This window comes from Centruroides vittatus, unplaced genomic scaffold, assembly GCF_030686945.1.
Source record: "Centruroides vittatus isolate TY-2023 unplaced genomic scaffold, ASM3068694v2 contig_934, whole genome shotgun sequence".
NCBI classification, from domain to species: domain Eukaryota; kingdom Metazoa; phylum Arthropoda; class Arachnida; order Scorpiones; family Buthidae; genus Centruroides; species Centruroides vittatus.
The window spans coordinates 536,662-561,250 of NW_027122619.1; the positions used below are offsets into that span (position 1 = coordinate 536,662).

Sequence of the window (24,589 nt, forward strand, 5' to 3'; positions counted from 1 at the left end):
ATGATCATAAAAGTTCAATTTTACTATATTAATATGAAACTCGCGTGTTTAGTTATAACAAATTAATGCAAGCCTAAAGTTCGTTGCTGCTTGTTTGAAATAAGTTTATGGATTCTTAGCGCTTTTCCACAAAGGATGACAAATGCACTCACAATACTGTTTATTGTTCATTATTTATTGATAACAATCACTTCATATTTGGTTTCAGATTCAAATAAAAACCCCCAATGAGTGGAAAAAAAACAACTAAGCATTTTGTATTTCTTTTGTAATACTTCACATAACCTTCAGTTGATCGATGTCCAAATTTCTCCACAGACCACCCAAATTTTTTTGCGGATCATCAGTGGTCTGCAGACCACTGGTTGCCGACCGCTGGTATAGAATACAGATTCTTAAAGATAATCTATTTGTAAATCATTTCAAATTAAAATTTGATATACTACTAAAGTGATGATCATTTTTTGAAGTTTAAACATCAGTTTTTAAATGCTTAAAATATTTTTCTTCCTGTAAGTTTGAAAATGGAATGTCTTAATATATTATTTTGATTTCATGTAAAAATTATAGTCAATCGAATTTTGTTTTCCAGCTGCACTTTGAGAACTCCTGCCATAGAATGATATTTTTAACAACTGTTAAAAATATCATTCTATAGCATTTAACAACTTGTTAAGAACTTTTAAAAGTTATAAAGAATAAACTAAATTAAAAAGATTTAGAGACTACAACTTAGTTTCTTCAATGATTGGAAACTCTTCAATTACATCTTCAACTTGATTCAATGCATTAATTAATTTCTTCCTAAAATTAGAAGTGGTATCACCTGACCCTGAAAAAATTTTTTAAAAATTATACTTTTATTATAGATTTAAATAAACGAGAATTTATAATTTTAGAAAACAGAATCTAATATCACATTAATAAAATTGATTTATTAATGTGCTAAATAAAATTAAAACATTAAAATACTGTATTTCATAGCAGAATAATAGTTGCCTGAATGAGAGATGTTACATCATTTTACCACTGGAGTCTTTAAAGATTTACTGATAAACTTGAAAAAAATCTGATATAAATATTATCTTAAATTGTTATTAGATGTCCAATATCACTTCAAAACTGATCATGTCTACCAACAGTTTAGAAATTAAATACACCTTTAAGATAATTTGGATTAATATAAACATTTAAGAATAAAGTAGTGTATATATTTTGAATAAATTCTTAAAAATAACTCCAGTAATAACAAATATTAGAGTTAAAGTAAATAGAAAAATACTTCATATAAAATAGTAACTTTATACTAAAACATCAAGAATTTTGTTTTATGCTTTTTAGTTTATATTCATATTAGTCATCAGGAATATAGTTCCGTTACTATAATAACTGATAGATCTATAGTTACTACGGAAACAAAGGATACAAATCTTATAAAAAAATGGAGCAGATATCTCTGCAACAGTTATATCATTTTTACATTAGAAATATGAACAAATTAAGCTTTTTTTTTAATAGATTTAACAAAGTAGCAATGTTTGCTTCCTGAAACAAGTACATTATTTACAAAGATGGTGCTAATCTTAGTAACTTTTTAAAATAAACGTGTTGTAGAAAGACAAAATATAAGTAACCACATATATTGTCTACATATTTCTAGTGCAATTCTATCATACAGACATACGATTCTATAGAGAACACTGTCCTGTTGAACTAAATGCTTGGATGGTTGGTTGGTGTTTTTTGGCACAAGGGCCACACAGGCCAAGCTGAGCCACAAATGTTTGGAAAAACACATTAAGGCACTATTAGGATTACAGAAGTGTTAGAAAGCTGGAACTAGAAAATAACCTGTAATCAACTAAAACATTTTCAAATGAATCATGGGGGGGCAGAAGTCTAATTTATAATTAATACTCTATACTATATTTAAATATAATACAATAGATGTGGTGGATCAGAAGTTGGGTTTAGAGGACACTCTTGAGACCAGAGATTCTTAGGATAGGTGTCCATTAAAAATTTCTGTATATTTTGCAATATTCAGTAGTTTTTTAAATTGATGCATAGTTTTATTTTGTTAGTTAATATGTATTAAATTAGCAAATTTCCAATTTAAAAAAGTTTTTGTATTTTTGTTCTTGTTTTGTAAAAAAAAATGTGATAAGAACAGAATTCAAAATTAGCTAAAGAATTGCTATATTATAGGACTATGTGATGTTTAACATAATTTGGTACTTTAAGCATGTGTTTCTCAATCCATGGTCTGCGGAACACAGGTGCTCCGTGAAGCCATTTCAAGTGTTCTGCAAAAAATCAAGTATACAATTAAAAATTGTTGCGAAAGAAAAATCAATACAATGTAAAATAATTTTTGTATGGGAATGTAATCAGAAAATGCCAATTTCGTCATCTACTGGACAAAGTGCGCTTGATTTCAAAAAAGGTTTGTCACTCTGCATTAAAGCTGATGTATTGACATTTTTTTCTCAGAACACTTACAAAGTTTAGTATTCCCAAACTTCAAAATGGTTGAGAACCACTGCTTTAAGCATTGCCATTTTATATTAAATTTAGTAATTAGATACAGATATATCTAGAAGAAATGATCTTGTCCCTGCAGTGACATTCTAAACCAGGGATGGACAAACTTTTTCTATTTAAGGGCCACATTTAAAACTTTTGAAATGGTGCGGGCAACACATGAGAAAATAAAATGCAGGAAAATTACAATTCATATATGATTATAAATTAACATAAGTGTACTTAATTTGACTTCTGTCACTCATGTGAATGTAATATACCTGAAATATTTAGTCGAATATTAGTCACTACTAGTTTTAAATTAGTTTTGATGTGAGTCTGTTAGTAAAAATTTAGTAAAAAGTAAAAGAAAAAATTGTCTATGTTGTAGAAAATAATGATAATGAAATATGCAGCAAAAATTCTAAAGTTGGGAAATTTATATATTCATTAATACAGTAAGACCCCACTTAATGCTGATTTGATATAACACGGTCAGCTCAAAGCCTTAAAAAAAAGCTCAAAATCTACACCGATTTAAACTATTGCAGAATTTCATTGATTCATACATAATATGATTATTTACAAACACAAACCAATCAGAAAAAGGTGGCAAAAAGGTGTACTTTGTTTAAATTTATCTTTGTTTTGTACAATTTTGGAAAAAATATAACATCATGGATGACATAGGCAATATCAGCTTTGCTTGCAAGAATTAACTGATAAATGCATGAACGAAGTGTGGAAGAAGTTATGGCTGAAGGTATCCAGGAATTCTCAACGAGAAGAGCTTATCGCTGTATCATTAGGTTGACCAAATTCAACTTAATCGATACAGCAGGACTAGGAGATGTAGACGAGCAGGATATTGAGGAGTTACAGCAGGTTTCTGGTGAGAGCCTTAGACCAATGACGACCTTCAAGAATTGGCAGAACAAGGAATTCATGTAGAACTGGAAAATAGAGATTCTGAAAATGAACCCAAAAAATTTCTCTACAGATTTCCTTAGTAAATGTTTGGTAACGATAACTGAAATCATCAATCATATTGTAGCGAATGATCCAGATTTTGAAAGGAGTGCAAAAGCAAAACAAGGCGTTTTCGATGCGATCTTCTGCTACCGACATTTTCTTAAGGAAAGAAAAAGTGACAAATGAAACTTCACGACTTTATTACAAAAAAAACAAGAATTTCAGAAAAGTCAGGAGCTTCATCACAAAAAGTAAACTTTTCATTTCTGTGTGCATATGTTTATGTGTTATTTAACATATATTATTATACAAATTAATATAAAAATAATTTAAAATTAAAGTAAAATTTGTTTATTTTTGGTTGTGTTTTCCCCTATTTCTATTTACTCTATGTTAAAATGGTCTCGTTTAACACTGTTTTGCTTAGCGCTTTGTTGTCTAGGAACGCATCCCCCACTTAACGTAGAGGATGCATTCCTAGTTTAAGTGGGGTCTTACTATATTTTGTGTGATGTGGGTCACACAAAATGGTAATGCAAGCCTCATGGGTTGCCCACCCCTGCTCTAAACCACAATTACTGCAAGCTAAGCAGGTAGGATTATCAATTATGCTATCAAAATACCCAAACAGAAATTTGCCAATTTCACAATACATCATTTGATTTATTCTGCTTATATTATTATTTCCTTCAAACTTTTCTGAATTGCATAATTGAAGGGGTACATTAAGAAAGGGATAAGTGCCAGCATTACTATCAGTTTCATGCTACTATCTAAAATTAAACTGTGAAAACTTATTTCACAAGTTTAAAAACACAAGGAAATTCTTTGAAACTGAAGATAAACATAATATTTTTAAATGGTATTTGTGAGAAACACATTTCATTATACTGTCTGCCTAACAGAGGTTTTATTATAGGAATGGTAAGAAATTTTATCTGTTATGAGTATCTGCATAATGAAGGTAAAAAATATACATTAATTATATCTATTACTATGGTGGGAATGGATGTTTTTGTCTGCTAAATCCAGATTACATCATATATGTTTTTTTACTTATATTTATTTAATTACATTGATCCCCATATTCATGAATAATTGGGACTGAGTAATCCTTCATAAACATCAAACTTCCGGAGTTCCATTTTCAATGTTAAATTTGTAACTCATTCCAAGACTGTATTACTGCCGTTTTACAAAATTTTCAGAAAAATGAATGTTTTGGAATATATTTTTTTAAATCACATTTTAATATTCTGCAAATCTACAGTGTGATAAATTATAAAATCATAATACAATTGAAAACTTTTCTAGTAATTAATTAGTAGATTTTTACAAATATAAAATCTGCTAATAAACAAACTAATTTACTCAATTGTATTTAATTGTTATATTTTCATCAGACTACTTATAAATATGAATCTAGTCAACATCTAAATCTGCAAATAAAATTTTATTTTATATGATAAGCAGTTCATTTATAGCAGAATATAAACTATATATAATACAATGGATTTTTTTATAGTTGATGTCATTTTTCCATCCCCAATTTCTATTTCTCTCTGTTTTTGCAAATTTGTGGATTTAAGTTTCTTGTAGAGTAGAATAATTTCAGTAATTTTATGCGACAATCTTATAATCATTATGTAAATTATATTTCAAAATGGAAGGAATATAGTAATAATAAAAATTTTAATATGATAAAAGATTATTTATGGTTAAATTAAGTTATAGGAATTGACTAGCATTCTAATCCAAAGGAGCAAACACATCTCTTGGCCTGAGCTCCAGAGCAATATAGCAATACTGGAATAAAAGTAATCTTTATTTTGCAACATCTCAAAGATCTAGATTGATCACAATTGCTGTCTTTTTTTTTCACTGGACTTGATTAATTCTAAAAAACTACATTTGTTTGAGATATTTATTAATTTTTTGAAAACAACAATAGGCTACCATTTGAAAAATAATACTGATATTGCACTCATCATTTATTTGCTCTGGTTGGCTGATTAATTTTTAACATTTCTTAGTTGAAATGTCATGAAGCATATCTTCAAAAAGAAACAATATCATTTACAATATAATATAGGCATACCTCAAGTTACGTCATTCTTGATTATATGTCGTTTGTCAAAAAAGTATATGGAAAAATAAAAATCAAGTTTAAGTCATTTTATTCGACTTTACATCCGTCCGCCACAAATATTGAAGTCGTAATATCACTAGAAAAGCGTTAAAAGCACATAAAATCATATTAAAATATGTACATTTACAGTAAATGTTAATATAATCATCATAAATCCTAGAGAACGAAACATGAAAACATCTGTGTTTCTGTGTTGTCGTCTTATTTAGCAGTCTTTAAGTGCTCATTATTGGCGTTTTCCACCGTAGTTTCGACTTACGTCGTAACTACACAAGTAAATCCGACTTACGTTGCCTCTCCTGGAATCAATTACCAACGTAAGGTGAGGTATACCTGCATTGATATCACACTTAAGTTATTTGCTCTCTTTGCTGATTTAAATGCCCAAATCAAATAAAAGCAGGGATTTTTCATTCCCAATAAATCAGAAATTCAACTCAAAGTCAAATCTGAGTCTCTGTAATTATTATTTCACTAACTTAACCTATAAATGAAATTTCAGTATTTTTTGAATGAATGTTTCTTATTAATATAATTAAAGTGTTTTATATTATTCAATTTAATGTTTTATTTCTATGAAATATTGAACAATTTTAATACTTAACAATATGCTGTAATTAACATTAACATACAAATGATTGTAAGAGTTTATTTAAAAAATACTTACTCATAACACATTATTTCTTAACTATGAGTATTTTTTACACCGATATGTTTTAGTATAACAGTTTTAAATAACCAAAAATCTATATTCAAATTATTACGGAAAAAATCAATATAGCTAAACAAGTTTCTTGAGTTACTCTGTACTCTAAAAGCAAATAATTAGATTTTATTTTACTTACATAAGGCAGAACTGTAGTTAAGAATGTTTTCTAATTGCTGAATGATCTTTTGAAACTCCACTTCAATACTCTGATCAAATTTGACAGAGCCATCCACACACAAAGATGGAGACTGAGAAGGTAATGTTTGGATTATTGTTAAGTTCTTAAATGTATATTCACCATTGGCATCTTTGGATGATGAAATTTCTTTGGAATTTGTTATTGAATTTGATTCTTTGGAAGAAGAATAACTGTTAAGATTGATAGGAGGTTTTTTAATTTGCAAATTTTTTAAATCGGGAATAGTTTTGACACTTTCTTCCATTTCTTCAGTAACACTTTCCAGTTTTTTTAATTCATTATGAAATCTTATAAAAGTACTTAAATTATTTGAGCAATACACTTTTCCATTTGAAATTGGAGTACTTTCTAAATTTATAACATTATTTTTCATAGGTGTCTCACAAATATGTTTATTTTCCATGTTTTTTCCCTCTTCACAGATATTCTGAAAAAAATTAATTAATTCAAAATATAAATTCTGTTTAATAATTAAAATAAAATCTTATTTTTTACATTTTCTAAATATATTAACAACTTACTGAAAGTATCCATTATCTGAACTTTATAGTAATGGAATTAGTTTGTAATAAATTGAGTTATTACAATGAGTTATGAATACAGTAGAGCATCGATTATCCAACTTAATTGGGGACTGGGGTTGGTCGGATAACTGAAAAGTTGGATAACCGAAAAGTATGAAAAAATACATTATTAGTATAGTGTATTAGGCCTGGTTTAAATACTAGCCTCCCTTTCATGGTCGAGCCAGTGCTGCCAGCTAAAACATGCAAAAATTTAACAAAAATAATATTAAAGTAGCCAAGACATAACCAAACATTTTAGTGCCGCATCACTAGCGGACACTTGAATTTGCCAACTAGAACGTGGTCGGTTAATCAGGGGTCGGATAATCAATGCTCTACTGTAATTTGACTTGTGTTTCTTCGGTTTTTTAAATATGCAAATTAATTATTAAGCACCAAAAACAAATTACTATTAATTGAAAGCAAAAGGTTAAAAAAACATTTATAATTTACAGATGAAATTAAATTTAATGCTTTCATATGGATGAAAGCATTAAATTTAATTTCATCTGTAAATTATAAATGTTTTTTTAACCTTTTGCTTTCAATTAATAGTAATTTGTTTTTGGTGCTTAATAATTAATTTGCATATTTAAAAAACCGAAGAAACACAAGTCACATTATTTGCACAATTCAGTGCAATTTGTTTTTCATAATATATGTCAGTGTTTTACAGAGATTAAGAAGAATAAAACTTTTTCATTTCAAATAGCTCCATAGAATTTGCATTCTGTGTAATGATGCAAAATTGAGTTATTGGCATCTACCCAAGGACATTAATGAAAAACTACTATATAGTATCATTAAATATTTTCTGGAAAACAAAGAATAAAGTATAATCTTGAAAATTTTTGCTGTTTCTAAAAATGAAATAGTTGGATGATGAAGTTTTGAAAACAATTTTCTCACAAATGTCATTCAAATAAATAAACATATAAACCAGTGATTCTCAAACTTTTTCAATCCACCGTCCCTTTGTTCCATAAAGTTATACCCAATGCCCCCTAACTCATTTTCTCTTGTGTGAGAAAGGATTGGAAATATTCTTAAGAAAACTTTTCTATGAATCTCACACTTTGTGCCCTTACCGTACATTGTTCTCAACACCTGGAAACCATTAAATGCAATGATTCCTCTTATCCGTTTAACAGAGGAAAGGGAACAGTTGTCAGTGACCCCAACTTTTGCCTTTGGTCACTGTTCAGTACCCTGCCTCCAGCGCCCTCTAGATTTACTCACCGCCCACAAAGGGGCGTTATCGCCCCTTTGTGGGCGGTGAGTAAATCTACCTTGTCTACCTTGTCATAATTTTTTTTTTGCTACATCAAAAACTTACATTATTATTACATATACATGAATAAGTCAATGTTGTTGAATTTGACAGATTTATTGGGCTGCAATTTGAAAAAATTGTAGACCTATAAATTTCCACTGTGATCCATCTGTCCATCCTTAATCTCAAGAATGGAGTTAAATAGATGAAAGCAGAGACCAGATATGTAAAGCTTGGGGACAGGAAGCCCTGATTAATTATATATAAACTTCTGATTCATATATCAAGAGTGTACCTGTATGATTTGTTCTCAATAGCAACTTTATGCTAAGTTCCGAAGAACATACAACTAAAAATTATTTCTTGAAAAAAACTCTGTCGGCAAATGCATGAAAAAAAATCATCACGGTTTATCACTTTGATGATAAATCACAAGTGATGACAACAGTGATCTGGTGTAAGATTTTGTTGTTGATCTTTGATAACAGCAGCTATTTTCAAATATACTTTATTACTGTGAAATATTTATCTATTTGTAGTGGTTTTCATTGCTGACAGACAGAATTGTGTATTTCAAGTTATATCTTCAGAATTAAGGCAATGTTATGAGAAAAGTACCAATATACAGCCAGGCATATGACAGTAATTTTCCCTTCAAGGTAGCTTGAAGAGAAAATTACTGTATGCATAACTAATTAAATATGGCATCCCATACAACACAGTGTATATTCTGTATTATAGGAAATTGCAATATTGAGATCTGCATTATCAGACAGTTTTATGCAATTTTAAACCTAGTCCTAGAAGTTGAGGAACACATACCTCTAGGCAACCAAATTCAGATTATGTATGAATATTAGTCTCAATTTTTTCTTTGTGTTACACAAATTTGCATTATACGGCAGTTCCCTGTATTTATCCTAAAGGCTTCCAGGGTAGCAGTTATCAAGATTTCCTACTACAATCTTAATATTGTGGCAGTGTTATCAGAGCAATAAAGTTTTTATTGATCTAATTATTGTTTTCATAATTATTTTAAATCCCATATCCCTGGATCTAATGATCTTTTAATCCATTTTTTAAATTTTCATATAAAATTTTAAGTAACAATTTGATTAGAAAGAATTGATATAATGATCTCAAGAAGAAAAGATACTTTGAAAACATTTATAAGGATCATGTAAGTCTACATTTTAATCCACACAATATAATTTAAAAACCATTTTTAAATATATATAATTGGAAATAACTTAATTATAAGTAATGATATACAATTTGTGTTTAAATATCTATAGTTTAAAGTATTCTTTTAAGATATTATTTCATTAAACAAAGAAATATTACAGATGAATTTATAGTACACTCTGTAACAAAAAAATTAATACGTTCTAGAAAAATAGTCTAAAAATCAATAATACTCAGTATGTACAGTACTGTACATATCTACTGGTTAGATGGCAGCAGTGAATGCACAGAACAGTCTGAGAGTGCCAATACACTTTGGAATGCTCTGTGCCTTCAGAGAAGCAGATTCTGGGGCATATAATAAGGAGCATAGTTTGCATGAATTTATAAATCGATTAATTATTGCAGTTGTGTTAAATTCATTATCCAATGATGATATCTGGACAATACAGTCAACTATAATATGATAGTGTTGGTAGTAGTGGGTTTAGGAGACAGACTTATCTGCCACAAAGGTTCTAGAGGCTCAAGACAATAACTATTAAGAGAATCACACTGTAGTGAATGCAACTTAAAGTCTTCAACAATACCTAGCTTTGCTGACCATATCCAGAGATATATGTAGGGTCTTACATGCAGCAATGCAGTACTATCGTACACAGAAGGCAACTCCATTCTCAGCACTTTTTAAGACATCTCCTTTAACTATCCTACCTTAGCAGCACTGTATGGAATATAGATGAATCTGGATATTGTAAGGTTGCCGACCTAGTGAAGATTGGGGACTTAAAATCCCACTTCTCAGACACCACTGTAAGTTTGCCAATAGGGGGGATTTTATTCCCTTTCGTCGGAACAGTCTAAGGTCTACGTTTATGTGGGCGGTAGTTTTAAGAGGCAGAAAGAAACAAGTGGTTCACAAAGAAACCATTTATTATTTGTAGATCATGCTTACAGAATTTCATTGAGATCCTAAGCTTCACAGCTTTGTCTGTAAATAGTTCCCGAACATTCTTAATTTTTCTCTGATGGTCCAACGCTGATGGAACCCTGGATGGCGTCAAGTTAATGTTCGTAGTTGGGTGAAACTGCACAGGATAAAGATGAACAATAGTTCAACATGAAGAAAGTGACAATCACAATAGGAGAACTGGAGAAAAAGCTTTGCTGTTCTTGATGGCTGAGTTTTTATCAACTTTTTTGGATTGGTTCACTGCTAATTGGTCAGGCCTTTCCTTCCATGCTTCCTAATTGGCCTTTCACCTGTCTCTAGGTGAAAATGGAGATCCATTTAGGTCGCGGGAAAGGTTTATCTGACACCATCTGATAGACTCTGTTTGCGTTTAATCAATGACTATGACACCTATGCCCATTCTATTACATTTTCATTTCGTTTTACTTTATTGTATCTTAAGTTTTAAATATTTCCCTTTTTAATTTTCTTTTATTCTAAAGCTTTGTTGTTCCCTCTTTTCTTTATGAGTGATGTTGTCAAAGTCCAGTGTTGCCGACTTGACACTTATATAATTTATTTTCATGATGGTTTAACTTAAAAAAAGGGAAATGTAAAAAAAAATTTTCTTTTTTTTGGGCTATTTCCAGGGCCTCACAATATCTAGCAATATCCAAATGATGCCATATGATGTTTAGTTAAATAGCCATTTTTGCCTTGAAGCAGATCTCCATTGTATTCATGTTTGGACTTCTAGCTTCCATCTTTTATAATCAAGAAGGAAGCTTTAGTTATTGACAGCACCCAGCCATTACATCTGATGTTGCAGTCTGCGTAACCATCTCCTATGATGGACAATTGCTATGTCATACGTTATAAGTATGGTTCTATGCTGAAAACATTTTACAGCTTAGCCTGCAGATAAATGCCAGCTAAACACAGCAGAACTCTTCCAGGAGTGTATATATAACATTGCCAACTTCGTACAGGTCAGCCAGATCTGCAGTTCTTTTGCCAATTGAGCATATCTGGGATGTGCTGGCGTGTCAGTTATAACAATAACAAAATGTCAGCAAACAAGTCTAGCAGTTAAAAATGCTTAGCAGAATATCTCTCAGAACAACATCCAACTGTTGTTTAGAACTATGCTATGCTTTAGAACTGTTGTTTAGAACAGTTGGATGCTATGCTGAAATTTGACATACATCACTATCACGGAGATCTTTATATGTGAATGCAAAAAGATTAATACATAGTAAACTGTATATCACTTATTTCTCACTACACATGCAAAGTTTCATAATGATATTAATTCATGCTAAAGAAAGTTCTATTTTTGTCACAAAGTGTAATTATAAGCTTTTCAACTTGTAATTAAAAATCATTTTCACTTTAAAATGAAAAATCAAGTCCATTAATATCAAATTTAAGTTAGAGTTTTAATTTTTTTCCAAAAATAAAAAATAATAATAAATACTTTAAATTCTAACCTCCAGTAATCTCCGAAATTTTTGAATTTGAACTTCTAATCTGTGACTATGATCTTCCAGTAATTGCCTTTTATTTAAAAGTTCTCCTCTTTTTCTGACACTATTATTTTCTTCTGAAGAATTACTTGCATTGGATGCCTCTTCATCCGAATGAAGCCGTTCAATTTCTACTACCAAATGTCTACGAAACATACAGTTTTCATATTATAAATTATAATGACAATTTAAAATATATTATTACGAAGAATTATGCCTACCTGTTTTCATTTTCTAACCAATTTACAATATTTTCAAGTTCCTTTATATATCTTGATTTTAAATATATATTATTTATCTAAATATTAATAAAATATAACATTAAAAATAATACTTAAAGCATTTTACATATTTAAAATGAAATTTTAAAATTAGATTATAAAACTTTAAAGAAGTTGTGGTCAGTCTGGAGCTCCTGAGATTTTATGATCTGCATTCAACCAAGATTCTTACAATAACTTATTTACATTTAACCTTAAGTAATTTACAATAACTCTGTGTGTCAAATGAACACAATTGTACACGATAAGTGTTGTACACAATAAATCTGAAAATTAATTATCAATTGTATTCACATTTCCTTTACCAACTACAATTTTTTTTATGTAGACTTTACATAAAACCAAATGTTAGGTCCAATTCAATATCAAAACAATGTCATACGGCTTCTTATTATAGAAAAATTTCCCACAGATGTTCTAAATACTCAAATTAGAAGAAATGCATACTAACAAGCTGTTAATAAAATATGAAAATTATGAAAGGATGTAAAGCAGATATAACTGCAACATGACAGATTTAAACTGAGAGTTTTGAAACAGCTATTTAAAGATTGTGATTACACAATAGTAGCCTTTACTTTAATGTGTTTTAAGTAACAGAATCAAAATTCTATAATAAAAAAGTATTATTTAGCACGATTTCAGGAAAAGGCAAAAAAGTATTATATTTACTAATTCAATTTCAGAAATATTCGCAGCTCCTCTTGAATCTGTCTGTAATAATCTAGATTCTTTCATGCTACATGTTTCATCTTTGGTATTCGTAAGTTCTCTAAATAAAGTCAAATTTTATAAGTTTAAAATTAAGTAAAAACTAGTGAAAATTTTTATTTTAATTAAAAAAAATTCTGTACCTTTTTCTTGTAATTGCTAAATGTGAATCTATCATCAGATAATTCCATTTGCAAGTAGATCGTTGAAATATACTTAATTTATTCTGTATAGATTTTATTAAAGCTTTCATTACTTCCCATGAAGATAGCTTTGAAATATAAAATATAAATTAAAATTATTTCAACTGAAATATCCATTAAAAAATATATATTTTTTTACTTACTGGTTGGCAATATTCTTGAAGAGGATGTTTCAATTTATGACTTTTACTTGTATAACCGTAAAAGAAACAATTCTGGCACTGATTATAGCCAATGCAATAAGTACATTGATACCTATATAATTAATTTCGTAAACTTTAATGAAATTAAAAATTAAAAATTTACATCTGAAATATAAAATTAAAATTTTTTAAAACATTTGAAATTGTTTTGTTTGAAGAATGAAAATACTACAAAATGTGCTTAAGTTGTACTTTCATTTGGAATTAAACAAACGATTTAATCATATTTTAGTAATTTCGAATTGAATTAAAACAGTGGTATGTAACAAAAATAATAAATGTTAAAAAATGTGAAGAATATCAAAACATAAAACAAAATCTCTAATTACTCCTCTTTTTGTCAGAAAGATAAAATATGAATCTCATTTTTTATATAAAGTCAGAGCAAAAACAAAAAACAAAATACAATTTTATTTTTACAATATAACACAAAATATTACTTTAATTTTTGAATATAATCATTAATAAAAATCTCATTTTTTCCCTTAATTTTTCTTTACTTATTATTTATCACACAATAAACTTTTCCAATAACTTATGAATCTATTTATATTTTGAAACAGTAATTATTTATCCTCGTTTCTGAATTTATTTCAAATTAATTAATTAATAACATTTAATATGATATAAGTCTTCTCAATGGGGAAGAAAATTACAGAATTTGAAAATCAAATAAAATCATTAATAGCAAAAATAAAACAAAATTATAATCATTTGATATTTCCAAATAACTCTAGTGTAATTTATTAAAACTTGACTGTTTCTGTCCACATTTCGTGTAAAAGTATACAGTAGAAATTTAAAAACTATCATAGGAAGTTCAAGATGGTCTAAAATAGAATTATCAAACAAATGGATAAGTGTTACAACAGAACTCTTAATTATCCATAATCACAGCTGTTGATACCATCTTTGCTAAGTCTTTAAGAATAATTAAAATCCTCCCAATAGAAAACTTAATACTAAAATCTAAAAGAAACTAGAACCAATAGCAAGTTATATAATCAAAAAGCTAATTTAAATATTGGAAAATTATTAGAAACACAGAAAATTAAAAACCTTACATTCAATAGTCATTTTTTTTCACTTAGCTGATACTTGTTAAATAACTTAAAGTTATTTCAATTATATGAATTAATTACAAAAGCTATTGACTTATTCCGAAACTGTGTCTGAGTGCATAGGCAGACACTAGGCATCTTTAACATCACTCTTTATTCAGGAATATCTTATTCGCCAATATTTGTTTTGGGCATATGCCCCTTGGATAAGAGAAATAAGAAAATAACCTCGAATAAGAGCTGACAGATGAATGGCGTATGCCCAAAATGTGTATCTGCAAGTAAGATATTCTTGAATGAAGAGTGATGTTAAAGATGCTCAGTGTCTATCTATGCACACAGTTCTAAGTATAGAATAATTACAAAAGCTTTAATGAATAATTTTAGGGATTGATTTGTGGATAAAATATACTTGAAGTTTCACTAGAAACTATCTGAATCCTAGATTGTCAGAAAAACAAACATTAATAATTGTTAGCACACATTTTTCATAATCACTTAATTAATGAGATAAAATAATATTTTTTACATTATTTTATCTCATAATCACTTAATTATACAGTTCATATTTATCACGCTTTGATATGTATATTCATATTTAAACAAAAAGACCTTAAGGCATTTCTGTCAGTGTGTTCTGATCGAATGTTTCATCAGAAGTGTCTGTATTAAAATACAATCTAATCTCTTATCAGTAAACTTTAATGGACAATTTTTTTTACCACAATAAACCATTCCAATTGTTTATAACTATCTTGTGAATTATAGATATATTTCTGAATTCATCTGATTTTCATTTCAAGTTCTTCAAGTTCTTGTTGTTTATATATATTATGCCTTGCCGGGGTTTGTGATGGCCGGTTAAGTTCTTCTAATTTTTAATTTATAATCTAATAATTTTATAATTTACATTAAATTACTGTAATTGTATGTCATTGGTATGATAAATGAAAAGATTAATTTTACCACTTTTCATTTATATTATAATTTTTATTTGTAAGAGAATTAAAAATCTTCACAAATGATCACATTTACAGAAATTTTGAAAGTATGTTAGTAATGGAATTTTACTTTTAATGTGAATATTGCACTATAATTTGTTTCTTTTGGTGTTTTAATATATCGAATATAAAATCAAAACAATTCCTCTAATGTTTGCTTAAAGAACTACATATTGAAATTTATATTAATATATTTATATTTTTTAATCAAAAAATATTAATAATAATAAAAATAAATTATTTAAGACATTTTCCAAATATAGTGGAAAAAAAGAATTACTTACCTAAGTCCAATAATAGGATATATCTTACAAACTTCACATTTAACAAGATGTTCAACTAAAATAAAAGCATTTTCAATATAGTTATCATTAATTTAAAAGTATTCTACAATTAATAATAAGTATATAAAATTCATATATTAATGAAATTCCATGGTTAAGAAATTAAGATTATAAAAACTTTACATTTTTATTTAGAGTTTGAATTATAATAATAATTTTCAAAAATTTATAAAAATATACATATTTCAATTGAATTACTGATTTGTAATATCAATTTTACTTATATTGCTCACCTTTTTCTGCAGTAATCAATCGAAAATGAGTAGATATCCACACTAATGTTTGTGGTTCTTGCTTCATCCAATTTAAAAAACCAGATTCTGAAATCCAATTCAATTTTGAATTCTATATGAAAGAATAATAATAATTAAAAACTATAATATGCATAATTATACAAGAATATAAGATGCATTTAAGTCAAATTTTCTCTAATCTTTTATAAAAGCATTTATATTTTCCTCAATAAACAAAAAAAAAAACCTCATCTACATGCCTGAAATATGTAAGTATAATATAATAGATGAATTAACGATGAAAGTAAGTTATATTAAAGTGTAAACAATTATATATAAATAATTATCATCTGTTTATGTTATCATAGCTTTCATGAAATTATGATTTAAAAATTTCAAAAACTATTTGTTATAATTATCACAAAAAGATATTTCATAAAAGTTATATTAAATTATAATAAAAAATAGTATATGATCATAATACAACAATTAAAAACTATAAAATGTAACTTGATGAGACTTTCCATATATAATATGAAATAGTGAATAATATTTTTTAAATTTCAGATGTTTATAAATATATACAATACACTTTAATAATAAATTATTCTACATTTATTCATCCTAGAAATATAAAAAATGATAATAGTTAAATAAGCAATTAAGAACTAAGTTAATTTATTTTAATAATGACTCATATGATAAACTTTTTGATTTCCCTTTTTGCCTAAAGAAAATATCCAGTTAATCAGAACATACAAATCACTATGAATTTAATCTAAATAGAAAAAATTTTATTGATCAATATTTTATTTTCCATTGCACATGCATCACAGTATTATCCCTGGAATAGACTGTGGGGTTCAGCAACACTCTCAAACTATATCATGTGACACTATACTGATGTCTTTGTTCAAGAGTTGCTTCAAAAAATGCTGTTGTCAGATAGCACTAATCTATGTTAGAACATAATTTCTAACATAGATACATAGAACACATGCTTCCAGTTACATTTCATAAATAAATGTTATGAACGTAAGTCTATATTCACAACTAAAATCTAGCTTGAAAAAGATAATGCAAATAAGAACATTCATACAGATTTATCAAAATTGGTTTTATTGTTTAGTCATTTTGACAGTATATTAGAATAGTATACTGTCAAATTAAAGTTTTTAGATTACTAGAACAAGTTTTATTTTTATCTGGGAAATGTTTAAGATGACACAAAAATCTAACATACCAACTTTATTCAAAGAAAGTTCCCAGTTTTTGAAATTGTCAATCATTAAGTTATGGTCATTTTTATTTTTATATTTTGTTTCTACAAATTAATTACTATTAACATATATTACAATTGTTATAATAACTATTCATTTATGTATTATTTTAATTACTTTTCTATGTTTTCTTTTTATATATAATATTAATCAATTAAGTCTATATAACCATCAAAATTTATTTTTGTTCCATAATTTTGAATTTGAAATAATTTGATATTCTACAAGTCTTGATTCTGAAAATGTTAAACAATAAAGCTAAATCAGAATAAAATAGATTACAATGCTACTATTAATAGTATAAGATATTTATTTCTTTATATTTTATAAATTTATTTAATAAATATAACCTTATTTGGTTTTTATTAAACATTTTATGGCTTTATCATATTTCTATAACAAATTTCAGATATACATACCCATTTGCAGCAACTCTCCACAGATGCAGAAACTAATTGTGTTCCAAAATTTAACTTTTCACCCAATATTTCTGGAATCTGAATTATAAAAGCAATAATTTTTATTTATTATATAGTATTGAAAGGATGTTTCAAATATATATCACTGATCCATTTTTTTTTGTGAAAATAAAGAACCGTGTTCGAGATGATTAAAAATATTGGGTAAATTTCTTTTAGCAGTACATTAGTAATATTAAATTAAAAATATAAATCAAACTGATATACAGTCAACTCCGCATAAGTCGACACCCGGATAACTCGTCACCATAGGTTAATTAGTCAGCTTTCTGTGGTCCCGGCCGACTTACATAGGCAATAATGTTGTTAATGTTAAAAAACTCAGTTTACTCGACATCGTTTAACTCGTCACCACTGGATAAATCAACATACTTTTTCTGTTTAACACTTTTTTGATGTCTGATAAGTCAACTCCCCTCCTGAAAAAATGAGTTTACACTGTAAAATAAGCTGTATGGTGTGAATTCATTTTTCAGGGGGGAGTTGACTTATCAGAATTCTAAAAAGTGTGAAACAGAAAAAGTATGTTGATTTATCCAGTGGTGACAAGTTAAACGATGTCGAGTAAACTGAGTTTTTTAACATTAATAACATTATTGCCTATGTAAGTCGGCCGGGACCACAAAAATTCACTACGTAACCGACCAGTGACGAGTTATCCAGGTGTCGACTTATGCGGAGTCGACTGTATTTACAAATCATGTAATGCATAAAATATTATAAATAATTCAATTACTTTAATATTAATAGTTTGGTTTATACATGCACTGTATATAAATAGCTTCTGCTTATTGTAATCACAATGTTATCAAAATTAGCAATTCCCAAACCTACAGGTTACAATACATTATAATAAATTGGCTTATTGTAATCAGAATTTAGTTATTATTATCAGTTTAGGTAAGTCCCAAAGTGATTACAATAAGTGGAGTATACTGTACTTGTTTTGTTTATATCCATCAGACACTTATACTATTAAAAAAAATAAAATTCACTTTTTACCAAAGGCTTTATGTATTTTTCTAATAAAATATATAATAAATGACAATATCTTACCTTTGCTATATTATAAAGAATAATATATAAATTCTTCTTGCTTAAGAAGCCATTGCTGCCAATAAATTTACTAAAAATAACTGAAATATTAAGTAACTAGTTTTATAACATTTATTCTAATCATGATGATAATTTATTTTATTTATTTTCAAATTTACTCACACTTGTATTTTTCAATTAAAGGAGCAGAACATAATATAGAAAGAAAAACAGTCACTGATGACAATTCAACACTGTCTTTCTTTTCTCTGAAAAGTCAATTACAATTACATGATTATTTAGTAATTCATATTTATTAAATATTATTTATCACAAAATGCACTATAATGAAGATCAATGAAAACTTATCATTGACATGCAACAAAAGTTATATTATAAATTCATAACGTGATTTATTTACAGATTTATTTACAGATGTTTCTGCTGGTTAAATTTGCAACTTGAATTGTAATTTGCAAATAATTAGCAGAATTTCAGATTTTACTTAACACAGTCCTATATAATCTAAATACAGTATTAGTCTATATATAAGCGTGCAACAAGCTTTAAAAATGTTACTTACATGCCAAATAAATTTTCTAAAAAATTAGATAAAATTTTTGAATAAAATTCTGCTTGTTCTGTTTCAGATAACTCTCCTTCCATTTTTGTATAAATGCAGCATAAAAGCTTTTGTAATTGTGTATAATCCAAAACATGCTTTTGGAAAGAATATCCTAAATTTTCATAAATATTGTTGATCAGACTTATTTTAATCCAATGCACTAAAAATATAAAATATTAAAATAAATTTAGATAAACCTTTTATTACTATTTAATCATATAATATTTAAGTTTATGACAATAATTTTGAATATTATATAGTATAAAACTAAACAATACATACAAACAAATTTAAACCAATTTCATCATCATAGTACTCATTCATTCATACACTGACAATATTTGTTTATTTAAGCTTTTTATACAATAAGGTTCAAACTTTTGTCTAACGTGTACAGATAATTATGCTAGCTAGACATTTAATAAATCTTTTAATTTACTCCAATTATATTCAAATGAGTTTTGATAAATTTTTTTAATCAATTAATTGTAAAATATTATAGTCTATCACTTTTATAGTAGTTGGGCAAATATGCTGAAGTAGTTTTAACTGTTAATATTCATAAAGATGCCAAATGGAGATATGTTATATCATCAAAATATATACTAAGTTGGTCAACTGTCAGTCATTATTTGTTATACCAAATCTGAAATTTTGTGAAATTTACAAAAAACAAGATGTTTGAAGTAGAAATATCTTTGAAAACAAGCAAATTAATAAAAAGTAATACCTAACATGCTTGGAATGTTTTTGTTTTTAAAGATATATATTTAAGCAAAGAGTTTGTTAGCAAATTTCTTAATGTTCATTTTCATATACGATCTTAATTGTTTAAAAGAAAACTATAACATAGCACTCTCCTTTCTTTCAAATTTGCATTCACTAAGTATTTAACAATCTTATTTCTGTAAAGAATTTTGAAGCCTAGAATACTGAAATGTATATAGTATATGACATATTGCTGTTTAAACTCATCATGTATTAATCAACAGAAAATACTGATAGCAAACCTAACCTTTATGACAAAAACTGTTAAATTTATAAACAATTTAAAAAGTATATTGTATTAATAAAACTTGACTGTACAACATATATCTTATAACGTATAAGATATATATTTAAGCAAAGAGTTTGTTAGCAAATTTCTTAATGTTCATTTTATAATGACAAAAGTAAATGCAACACTTTCTATTTATGAATTCAATGATGATAAATAAAATAAAAATATGTGCCACATCACTTATTTACATCATAATAATGAGCGTATACTGTAAAACTAAGTTTGGCTATTAGTAAAATTCTGCATCCATAACCAATGGAACTAAGAAAATGCATAAATTTTTAATTTAAATTTAAATTTACAAAACATTATAAAATGAGCATAATTTAAATTTTCAATATAAATAAGATCTTCTTAACATTATAAAAAAAAATTATTTAAAGTTCAATGTATCAATAAGCATACATTTCAGCATCTTTTGAATATGACGTAACTTCATGGCAGTTCGATAAGCGGCATATTTGATCTCGTTAAAACTTTCCAATTCTTGTATTATTCTAATGCATTCTGGATGGTCCCATCGAATAATATTGGTCGAGTACCTTCAACAAAATATAACTTAGAAACATATGGCAAATAAATATGAACTCTTTATTAATTAATATAACAATATTAGATAATATGAATATTTTCTAATATTGAATGAATTGAATAAATAGAAAAAAACAACTTACATTCATCTTAAGTTTGCATATAATATTTATATAACAGTAAATATTCAATTACACAATTTGTTTAAATATTTAATTAATTATTCTGATATTAAAATATTATTTAAAATCTTCTCTTAATGATTTTTAACTTTAAACATGAGCATAATTAAAAATTCTGTCATTATATTCTATTATTTGTGAAGATTTATTTATGAAATTGTTCATATTCCTTCTCTTTCTAACATTTAAACAATAACAAATTTTTTAAAACAAATTACTTTAATACAATGTATTCGCTTTAAAATATATTATTTAATTTCAGAATTGAATTATTTATCAATTGGAATTATAAAATTTCAGACGTTATAAGATAAGCTGAAGATCACCAAACTGTAAACTGAAAGATTTGTTTACATATATTTTTCTACATGTAAACAAATCATTGTTTACAATTGAAACTAAAAGAAAAGCAAGCTCAATTTCTGAATACTTACTTAAAATTATGAGAATCTTCCGATACTTTAATTTTCTCGCAATTTTCAAGGCCATCTGTTTATAATAAGAATACAATGATTTCATTTAATGTGTCAATTTCTTTCGACAATTGACTTTAAACAAGTAACGTTTTACCTTTCAAAGGAAGTACTCGATTCATTGTAGTTATTTTATAAAAAAACACAAACTAAAATATAAACAGAAACACAAATAATAGAGAAGAACTTAATGATTACATCTTAACTTGTTAAACTTTCCGCGAAAATTTGAAAATGTGATGTAATTTTGTGGTGTGTTTCTATTGGTCTATTCTTAGCATTATTATATCGACACACCTTTTTTATTTTATTCACTGATTTACAAAACTATAATTTAATATATAAATAACTATTTCATATACTTGATTTTTTATATACAGTAAATAAATTATATCGTGGACACGATTACGTGTCATGACACGTGCGCCGCCACGCTGATTGGAGGATCGATCTTGACAATCTATTGACATCGCGTATCAATGTTCTATTTATAAATATTTAAATCATTTATTAATTGTATTAATGAATAATGATATTTCGAAATACAAATACAGTCGATTCCGCTTAACTGGGACACATCCGATTATGCTTCTGTCCAAATAAAGCGAATTTAAAGGGAACAGACAAAATCTAAATTGAAAAATGAACAAAAACCATTCACTTAAAAATATAATTTATATTCAGTATTATATCCCTTACATATATGTATGGTACAGTACATATGTGTAAATAAATTCAATTTCAAAAATTAGAAAGAGGCACAAAAAACATTCTATTAATTTCTGAACGCACGTTTAGGATTTTGTAAACACAATAAAAATCTTCGTTGAAATATAAATTTTAAATTTAATATAAAAATTATTTAAAAAAAAATAACCTACAGTAATTGACTGGTACGCGATTCTAAAAGATTTTAAGCAACAACTCACTTCTAGAATTGAAAATGAACTTTTTTGGGTATGAATTTATGGGAAATATAAAAGATTGAAACTAACAATATTTCTATGGCATATAGTAGATTAATATTCTGTGTTACAACTGCAAACAATACCAAAAAATAAAATTTGAATTTATCCCAACTGTAGCTCTCAAATACATATTTTAAGAATTTTACAGATTCATACAGATCAATATATTTAACAGGATCGTCAGAAAATCTTGTATCAAGCAATACACGTATCTGAAAGTCGTGCGAATAATTCAGATTGCTGTAAAATTTAATTAATTCTTTTTATATATTTCTCCAGTTATCAATACGATCTAGAAGGCAGAAATAGGTTCTATTGGATTTAGAAATATTTGATAATTTCAAGAATTCGTCTTAATTATTTATATTTTTATGTAAATAAAAATTATATAAAAGGTAACAAATTAAATGAAAACTATAATTTCTTTTATAATTTAAAAAATAAATGGCATTAGTTTACCTAATGAATAGGCGTGACGCGATACTTTTGTTCTCCGAGACGTTTCATATCATTTTGTCACGTTTATTTAATCTATTTTTAGAACAACGTAAAACAACTTAAATTATTAAACTACGAACTTCCGAAATCCCAATAGTTTGTAGTTTCCCGAGGCAGGTACGACCAATAATTCCAGTGGGCACTAGACGACACGATGGCCACCCGCCGAATGCTTTCAATATGCTGTTAGTGTAATCGTTACAAGAAAGTTTAATTTGCATAAACTTGAGCTTTTGTTATTCTGAACAACATTTCGAATGGAAATCATTCGTTGGAATTCAATTTTTTCCTAAGAAGTGATAAAAGCAACAAACAGGACCCCGCCAAGTTTTAGCTATCCACCCGTAAGTTTCGCCAACACCTCACTGATAACGAGAAAGCTCTCTAGACCCAATGGTGTTCTTTCTCTAGGAGCATCTGCATCTAGAGAAAGAACACCACTGGGTCTAGAACCAAATTAATATGAAAAAGAAAAGATACAGCTTTTATGGCGATCTCTGCATTTTTCAACTTCTTATATTTCGACAACCCCTTTATAGAAAAACTTAAAATTTTACACGCTACCTAAGAAAACAAGTATCTTTCGAACGAGATATTCACCTTTACTACAGACATTTAAAGGACAGAGAAATCGGCAATTTTGATTCCCGTACATGTAGTTAGTCAGTGAATTTTCGACTTGGCGCTGTGTGACAGCCGTAACTCTCGATACTGCAGAACAGTCTTTTTGCTACGGAATTGACTAATTCGGCGCTGTAAAAGTGGGAGAGCAGTTTTGTTGGTGAATTCCCGAACATCTATGATATTTTCCGATTCATTGCAAAACTATCGAACTCATTTTAATTACTTTATCGTCTGTTTTTATATTAAAAGTACTCATGTAATTGTAAACCTAAAAGAAGACAGGGATGGAAATAAATATTGATAAAAATAAAAACGTATTAATGAATCTGAAAGTGAGCAATTTTAATATTTATTTTTGTTAAATATCAAATATTAAATATTAAATTTCATATTAAACTTTATTAAATATGAAAGTTTATATACACTTCAGACAATTCGATTTACAAATTTAATTGTTGAAGTAACTATAATTCCGGTTTAAACGTATACTGACTACAGTGACAGTTGAACAACGGTTTAAATACAGTGTGAATGTCCAGATAACACATAGGCCTGATACAAAGCCCGCTTAAAGCGAAAAAAGAAAACACTCTTGCGGATCGTAGGAGGCAGTATACCCGAGAAATTAAAGCCAGCGTAAAGCGAAGACAAAAGACACTAATGCATACATTCGTAGTACTTATTGATAAAAACGGGATTATTTTAACTTTTGATGTAAAATATTTCAAATCGATTAATGTTTT

The 24,589-nt window shown here is 27.3% G+C and overlaps 1 protein-coding gene across 1 annotated transcript; it reads right to left on the reverse strand.

Moving 5' to 3' along the window:
* Nucleotides 1-550: 550 nt before the first annotated feature.
* LOC136984845 (dystrophin-like) lies at nucleotides 551-21,985 on the reverse strand. Its single transcript, XM_067281987.1, has 17 exons — nucleotides 21,854-21,985; nucleotides 21,718-21,772; nucleotides 20,976-21,112; nucleotides 19,469-19,670; nucleotides 19,069-19,154; nucleotides 18,907-18,986; nucleotides 17,791-17,868; nucleotides 16,092-16,203; nucleotides 15,799-15,853; nucleotides 13,393-13,504; nucleotides 13,190-13,317; nucleotides 13,008-13,107; nucleotides 12,276-12,352; nucleotides 12,019-12,199; nucleotides 6,490-6,979; nucleotides 670-832; nucleotides 551-635 (listed from the first exon to the last, which is right to left on the reverse strand). The coding sequence occupies exons 1-16, from the start codon at nucleotides 21,876-21,878 to the stop codon at nucleotides 726-728; spliced, it is 2,025 nt and encodes a 674-aa protein (XP_067138088.1). The 5' UTR covers nucleotides 21,879-21,985; the 3' UTR covers nucleotides 551-635; nucleotides 670-725.
* Between the last annotated feature and the right edge of the window lie 2,604 nt (nucleotides 21,986-24,589).

Coding starts and splice junctions, on each gene's coding strand:
- LOC136984845 (XM_067281987.1), bottom strand. CDS start 21,878: ATGAATCGAGTACTTCCTTTGAAAG. Junction 16,204..17,790: donor TGGAGAGTTGCTGCAAATGG/GTATGTATATCT, acceptor TCTTTCATATAG/AATTCAAAATTGAATTGGAT. Junction 13,505..15,798: donor TATCCTATTATTGGACTTAG/GTAAGTAATTCT, acceptor TTAATTATATAG/GTATCAATGTACTTATTGCA.